The sequence below is a fragment of the Elaeis guineensis genome, chromosome 13 (assembly GCF_000442705.2).
Source record: "Elaeis guineensis isolate ETL-2024a chromosome 13, EG11, whole genome shotgun sequence".
Classification (NCBI taxonomy): Eukaryota; Viridiplantae; Streptophyta; class Magnoliopsida; order Arecales; family Arecaceae; genus Elaeis; species Elaeis guineensis.
This window is the reverse complement of record NC_026005.2, coordinates 22,160,611-22,168,480: the sequence shown is the minus strand read 5'-3', so window position 1 is coordinate 22,168,480 and position 7,870 is coordinate 22,160,611. Positions and strand designations below refer to the sequence as shown.

General features: G+C 37.1%; 1 protein-coding gene across 1 annotated transcript; it reads right to left on the bottom strand.

Annotated features, from left to right (window-relative positions):
• Positions 1–1,348: 1,348 nt before the first annotated feature.
• On the bottom strand, positions 1,349–5,069 carry LOC105033303 (isoflavone reductase-like protein). The gene is made up of 5 exons (XM_073248079.1): positions 4,785–5,069; positions 4,495–4,629; positions 3,509–3,737; positions 2,609–2,812; positions 1,349–1,648 (listed from the first exon to the last, which is right to left on the bottom strand). The coding sequence occupies exons 1-5, from the start codon at positions 4,968–4,970 to the stop codon at positions 1,479–1,481; spliced, it is 924 nt and encodes a 307-aa protein (XP_073104180.1). The 5' UTR covers positions 4,971–5,069; the 3' UTR covers positions 1,349–1,478.
• Positions 5,070–7,870: the final 2,801 nt, after the last annotated feature.

Genomic DNA, 7,870 nt, shown 5'->3' with positions numbered 1-7,870 from the left:
TACCATCATCAGGTTGACTATCTCCAAATTAGTCAAATATCAAATAGATCAGAATCCAAAATCTGACCAACATCAGATCGATCAGACGTCGATTAGATTTAATCATCTCCACATCGTTCAGATATCGATTAGATTTGATCATCTTCAACTTAGCTGAATATCAATCAAATCCGATCCAAGCAGACATCTCTAGATCAGTTAGATACCGATTAGATCTGATCTAATTGACTATCTATAGGTCAAACACAGACTAGAATTGGATAGTATTATTGAGATCATCTATTATTTTCTTTACTATTATTTCAAAATCCGGTCCGATGTAGGTATTGGACGATCTAATTAAAGCTAATCTATTAAGTTTTTCAGTTCTTTTTGTATGTAGGTTGATGACTCCAAAGCAAATTCTATTCCACCATCGTAGATCGAACAACGCCCTCTAGATGATCCTAATTGGATTAGACTTTAGCAACAATACATGGTATCAAATAATATAAGATTTTCTGATGGGAGGTGATTACAATGGTTCTAAATTTATAATTAAAAACCTAGTGGGTTACTTTCGAATAGAATTTTTGATATTATAGGATTAAAATATGCTATTCAAAATTTAGATGATTCGTATGTCATATTGGAGGCTTATTTGGCTCCATCATGTAATGTGGATTCTCATATTTTGCTAAAAGATTAAGGTCATTTGATTGCTATCTTCTATCATTCGAAGCAATATATGTTTTGGACTTCATCATCCAATGCTGATTCTCACATTTTGCTATAAGATTATGGTCACTAACTAATAATCAATATTTTAATTTAAGAGTTTTTAAAAAATAAATAATTTTATAAATCTTTTTAAATCATTTTTTTTCGGGCAGATAGTGAGTGCACAAATTACAAAAAAAGTATATAAAACAACCTACAATTCCTAGTTTCCTGATAAAGCATCCACAAAACAAAGCATAAGCACCTCTAGTTCAAAACTTATATCTATGGTTCTAAGCAGAACTTTCTTCCAATCCCATAAATGAACACACTCTGTTATTAGGCTCCTACGATTTCAGATACGACTCAAGCTATTTACATTAAGATAGACTCCTGGCACAACATAACTAATTAGTGCCAACCAACAAGACGAGAGAAAATTACATGCTATTCCCATATCGCACCTATATGAGGCCCCAAATTAATACATTCATGTAGTCATATACCTATTACATGAATGAAAGACCATGACAAGAGAGAACAAGAATAGCACTAGTTTTTAACATGCATCCATGTAGGTAACTTGGGCAAATGGATCGAATGGTCAGCTTGAATATTTGCAACTTTGAGGTCAAAGTGTTTAAGCACAACAAACATTTTATTGAATTTATACACACACAAATGTCACTTATATATATATTAAAGATATTACATTATTTAAGCCGAAAGATGAAAGCATGCCAATTCCTCAACTCAGACAACTTGCATGTTTTGTGGGTTCATTGGATAACACGGTTGAGATACTCTTGAACACTAGTATATTTGACATCAGGATAGAGCTCAGAAGCCTCCACACCAAATGATGGTTCGATTTGGATGTTAGCAGTGTCTCCCTTCACAAACACCAAGTAGTTGACTGCCATCAGCATATTGAACGGGAATGGAGCCTCTGCAATGAAAAATAAAGTAAAAATATTTATAAAGGGCAAAATGATTGAAAAATAGTTTTATGTGACGCAAAACATATAACTAATATATATATATATATATATATGACTTTTTAGAATTTTATTTAAAAGATCATAGTTGCAAGAACATATACGTAAAAATCAGTTTTTGACTATTATTTTCTTAGTGGCGTTCCCTTGACTCTTGTTCAGCAATATTGATAATGAAAAGGGCAGCCTTCCATCACTTATTGCGTTTTCTGGTTACATTAACTAGTTTTGCTACTGAGCATTAAATCTCAAAAGCATAAGCACTTAAAGAACGAGTTAACAAAATATATGGGTCTTAAACATCCATCAAGGAAAAGAACACTGTGAATTATTTGAACACGCATTTCTTTTGTGGGATGCAGCCTATTAAGTAATATCTAGCACCCTATACTATAACATTGGGCAAACCTAGCAACGTCAAATCCTAAATTGTTTGTGTCCATGTGTGTCCATTCCTTTTGCACATTATTTTCTGGCTAATTTTCCATATATACGGGCACACTGATATTTTTTATATTTGCTCATAGAATCTTCTTGCCTGTGCTACATTTGCCATTCAGTTTTTTATAACAAACACATCTAAAAGCTTTTCTCTCAGATGGAAGGTGCTATTTACATGATAGAAAAGTGAATTTGTGCTCAATGTGGCTATCGATGCTAAGTTAAATGGTATATCCTTTTTATTTTAAAAAATTCAAAATATCTAATTAGAAGATAATCATGTAACTGTGATGATCACTGATGGTGGATAACATGTAAATCAAAAACAGAGGAATATAAGCCGACTTATCGAGCACATGATTTATAATGGTATTATATATATGTAAATTATTGGTTCAAATAACGATGCTTTATACATCCAAAATTCTAAAGGAAGTTGGCATTTGAAACTAGCGAAAGTTTCTACTTACCCTCGATCTTCTTCAAGGCCTCTTCTTCCGGAAGGTAGATCTTCTCCAATGTCTTGCCGGTCTTCTTCTCCCAGAGGGAGACAAGGTCGTTAAAGGAGTAGATGTTGGCAGGAGGTTTCATGTACAAAGTCTTGTTCAAAGTCCTTGGATCATCCACCGTTTTGATGGTATACGTGCCGACATCTTCTTCAGCAAGGAAGACAACTGAACACAAAGCCAGATATGACGACAAGAGCGTCAGAAGAGTATTGCCTTTAAAATACGAGCATCTGGATATATTCATTGGTATATATCTTCCCTGTTTCTATTTCCCCCCCTCCAGATCTCGATCTTCTTTGGTAAATTGCCAAGATTTCGTATAAGCTGGCATGTTCTAGACATATTACATCCTACACGGCATGCAGCACTTCTATTTCTATGATGGTGCACCAAGATAAGTATTTGATGAATGAAGTCTATAAAAACAAATAGTTATAACTGGCAGCATGCATAGCCACATGGTGTACATCATGCAGAAATATAATTTCCATGCATTTGTATTATTTACACTCCTCAAAAGTACTAACACACCAAGGCTGCAAGTTGGTGAGCCCAGGCCAAATTAGCCGATCGAGTTCGATGCATGCCAAGTGGTTCAGGAAGCAGATACAATAATGGTCCTATTAAGCTGAACCTCATGAAGTTAATTTCACAAATCATAGGGCAACTACAGCTGTTCCGTGGTTCTGATGGATCCAATGATCATTGTATATATATCCCATACTGCATGCTAGATTAGACAAGATTCAAATGGAATACTAGCTCCATCTACGTACCTTTTCACATGCATTGTCTGGCACGTGCACTTCTGAGTAAATAAATCATGTCCATTCTAACATAGTAAGAAGTGAGAGAGAATACCTTTCTGATTTCCGTCGCCTAATATTGTAACTTTGTCTTTTGGAGGTTCTGGCTGTGCTAGTGTTGGAAGAAAGTATCCAGCGAAGCAGTTGCAGCACACAATGGTGTGAGGGATCCCTTCTGCCTCAATGGCACGCCGAATCTGAGCCTTGAGTGCGAACACCGACGATGCAGGCTCTGCTTTGTGTATGCGGTCAACATCTAAACCAAACTCGGAGGGCAAGAACCTCTACAAACACCATTATTTCATGATTGATGAACATAAATTAGCCAAGTAATCTCATTTAACAAAGACCGCTTATGCACTAAATGCCATGCTACTAGCAAAATATGGTGATGACTTTGTTCCACTGATCGAATAATTTTAAAAAAATAGCAATATGATGGTGACCATCATTGCTTGTTTGTAAAAGTATACCTTTATTATTATTATTACATCAGTAATGGTGAGATATTAAAGGTACGATACTCAGGATTCAAATTTCCCTGCACAAGTGGAAAAATAAGACCACTGAGCTGACACTTGGATCGTACTGCAAGTAATCATCACGGGATGCTAGAGTAAGGGTCAATCACCCACAACCACTTATAATGTCCATTATATATCAGCGATATGTTACGAATATATTGTGAAGGTAAAAAAGAGGTTAGTATTCTTTGAGGGGGAAGAAACAAAAATTATCAGTTTAGAATCGTATCCTTTTATAATAATAGATTAAAATTCTAATGTAAAGAGTGAATCATAAATTATCATTTGCTATTGATCGATATAGTTCTAAGGACTTTAGGTCAACTCCAACAACCGTTTTCGAAAGTTTAAAAAGTAAAAGAATGTGGCATCAAAAAAAAAAAATGTAAAAGAATGGCCCCACATACGTCAGATAATGCTGGATAGGACCATGGCTATTGGAAGGGGAAGTATAATAAATAATAATTTTACACCAGATCCTACCTTCTAGAAAGAAAAGGAGGGAGGAGAGAGAGACCTTAATCGTTCCGACTTCTTTAATAGCAGCTATGATCTTAAGCTGGTCCATCACCTGCTGTAGGCCGACCGTTGAGATTACCACGTCCACTTGTTTAATGGCCTCCACCAAGCTCCCGTGGTCATTTAAATCCCCCTAAAGCATTGGTACGGCGTCAATATAATAGCGAAAAGCTAGCAAAATCTTAACAAAAGTTTTGTTAACATTAATTTATCAGTGCTTAACGTCAGAGTCCAATCTTACGGAATTATTGATGTTCAAGATATAGAAGAAAGAAACTATTTATTTACTTTGAAAAGGGTAACGCCGGAGTTCTTGAAAGCCTCCAAGAGCTGGGCCTTCGCTGGGTCGGAGGGGGCGGTATCTCTCACCATGGCGAAGGTGGGATGACCGGACCGCGCGCTAGCTCCCACAATAAACTTACCGAGGTACCCCGTCCCACCGATGATCAGGATTTTGCTCATCTCCCGCGCCATCTGGACCGTCGGATGATCGAGGGCGAAAGGGATTACGTTGCGCCTCCGGTACAAGCGGGATAAGGGAAAGGCTTTGAGGCGGGCGCGACCGGTGGTGCTGGAATCGCTCCGGTATTATAGGAGCGGAGTCGGTGTGCGGTCACCCTAAAGTAAACATAACCTTAAGCTGCTCCGCTTGCTTTTTCAGTTTTTCGTCGTTGGAGGGTGCTAGATTTCCGACAGTGGGTCAGCTTGGAGACGTGATCGAGCACCTAGAAAAAGTGGTGGGGATGCTTCCTAAGGGGATTCAGTGTATGAAGTCGAAGATGGAATGGCACAGCTAGCGGATCATATTTTGACATGTAGCTGGTTCTGCTGCATCTTGTTCTATGTTAGCAAGTTAGGGTACGTGTCGGTTTCTGCTTTGCGATAGTAATCTGTTCGGTGTCATGGCAGCTCAGGTATTTTGTATATATAAAATATAAAAGGACGACTACTAGCGCACCTGCTGCAATCTTAAACTTGACGCATCGAAGCACGGGTAGGTGTGTGTTATCGAAAAAAAAGGCAAAAAGAAAAGGTACGGTTAAGGGTCAAGAGTTAAAATATAGTCTTAGCTGGACCACAATCAGATCTTGCTTTTTTTTTTACGGTGATAGTTAAGATTTTCTCTTTTTAAATTTATGGTGATATGGTATGATGATCTTTTGTCTATCTCCAATACCCATAAATTTATTTTTTTTTTTAAAATATTTGAGTGAAATCAGTAAAATTTAGGATCAGAATCAAAATGGATGACTCTTATTTTAACCATTTGATTGGAAGAAATTTCATTTCAATTTTGATTCCGGGATAGAATGGGAATGCCTCAATCTATATAGAACTCAATCCTTATTTTTCTCTATGGATTCAAATTTTCATTCCAATTCCGATTTTGATTCTGATCACAAACCAAACGCTTTGAGAGATTTGACTATTCCAATTTCGATTCCAAGTCATTTCGATTTTCATTCTTATTCTGATTTCGTTTACGAATCAAACACTCCCTAAATACCTACTGATTCCCTCTCCAATGCTCGTATCCACGCCCTTACTCACATCCCACTCTTTAATGCTCAAATTTATTCTATTTAAAGGATAACATGCATGGGCAAATGGGCCATCAAAAAAAATGAGGCCATAAGAAGAAGAGATGAAAGAAGATTAGAAGATCAGTGTGGCACTGGACTTCTTGAAAAGTAATAAAAGAGTGCTAGGGTGGACGATCAATAACCTTGTGGACCATGGCGATGCCCCTATCATCCTCCATATCATGCATCCCAAGGGTGACAAGGCCAAGTACTCTCTTTAGATCCAATCTAATTCCCCCTCTAACTCCTTTGGCGAGGTTGAAGAAACCAGAGATAATGAAGAACTATGATTTGGAAGTTGACATCGAGACCCTCAACTTCAATTCCACTGACATTCGGGCTGCCATCGTCACCCATGATCGTGCGCCCAACCTCGTCACCCTCAACATCACCATTCTTAATGTCATCATCCTTAACATCAATTTTTGCCTTGATTGCTTCATCACTATCAACATCAACATTAACTATATCGGCTTTACTACTAGCATCTACTGCAGCATCACCATCATCAGGCTTACTATCTCTAGATCAGCCAGATATCGATTAGATCAGAATTCAAGATCCGACCAACACCAAATCGGCTAGATACTAATCAGATTTGATCCTCTCTGGATCAGTCAGATGCCTACCAGACCCGACCATCTCTAACTTGGCTGCACGTCGACCAAATCTGATCCAAGCGGACTATCTCCAGATCAATCAGATACTAATAAAATCCGATCTAGCTGACCATCTTTAGATCAGTCAAACATTGACTAGACCTAGATAATATTATTTTGATCATCTATTATTTTTTTTAATATTATTCCAAAGTCCAACCTAACTTAGACATTGGAAGGTCTGGTCGGAGCTAATCCGATGAGTTTTTCGATTTTTTTTGTATGTAGGTGCACGACTCCAAAGCAAATCTTATTTTACAACCGTGGATCGAACAATGCCCTCTAAATGATCCTAACTGGGCTGGATTTTGGCAGCAACATATGGTATCAAATGATATAAGATTTTTCTAATGGCATTGTTAATAATGGAGGTGATTACAATGGTTCCAAATTTATAATTAGAAGCCCCATGGATTACTTCCGAATAGAATTTTTGATACTATAGTTCCGAAGGCAGAACTTAGAGCTACTTAGGAAGGATATGTTATTCAAAATTTAGGTGCTTCATATGTCATGTTGGAGGCTTATTTGGCTTCATTATGTAATGCGGATTCTCATATTCTGCTAAAGGATTAGAGTCATCTGATTGCTAGCTTCTATCATTCGAAGCAACATATGTTTCCGACTTTATCATCTAATGTTGATTCTCACGTCCTGCTATAGCATTACAGCCAATAACTAATGATCGATATTTTAATTTAAAAATTTAAAAAAAATAATAATTTTATAAATCTTTGTTAATCCATTTTCTTGGGCAGATAGTGAGTGCACAAATTACAGAAAAGGTATATAAAACAATCTACAATTCCTAGTTTCCCGAGAAAGCATCCGCAAAACAAAGTATAAGCACCTCTAGTTCAGAATCAATGTCTAAGGTTCTAAGTAGAACTTTCTTCCAGTCCCATATATGAACACACTCTGTTATTTGGCTCCTACGATTTCTTATACGACATAAGCTATTTGCATTAAGGTAGACTTCTGGGCACAACATAACTAATTAGTGCCAACAAACAAGACAAGAGAAAATTACATGCTATTCCCATAGCGCACCTATATGAGGCCCCAAATACATTCATATAGTCATATACCTATAACAGGAATAAGAGAGCATGACAAAAGAGAACAAGTGCAG

What these genes read in the sequence shown, in the direction of transcription:
- LOC105033303 (XM_073248079.1), bottom strand. Translation starts at nt 4,970, where the DNA reads ATGGCGCGGGAGATGAGCAAAATCCTGATCATCGGTGGGACGGGGTAC. An exon ending in AAGAAGTCGGAACGATTAAG is followed by an intron (nt 3,738 to 4,494) that starts GTCTCTCTCTCC and finishes TGGTGTTTGTAG; the next exon opens with AGGTTCTTGCCCTCCGAGTT. An exon ending in GGCCTTGAAGAAGATCGAGG is followed by an intron (nt 1,649 to 2,608) that starts GTAAGTAGAAAC and finishes TTTTCATTGCAG; the next exon opens with AGGCTCCATTCCCGTTCAAT.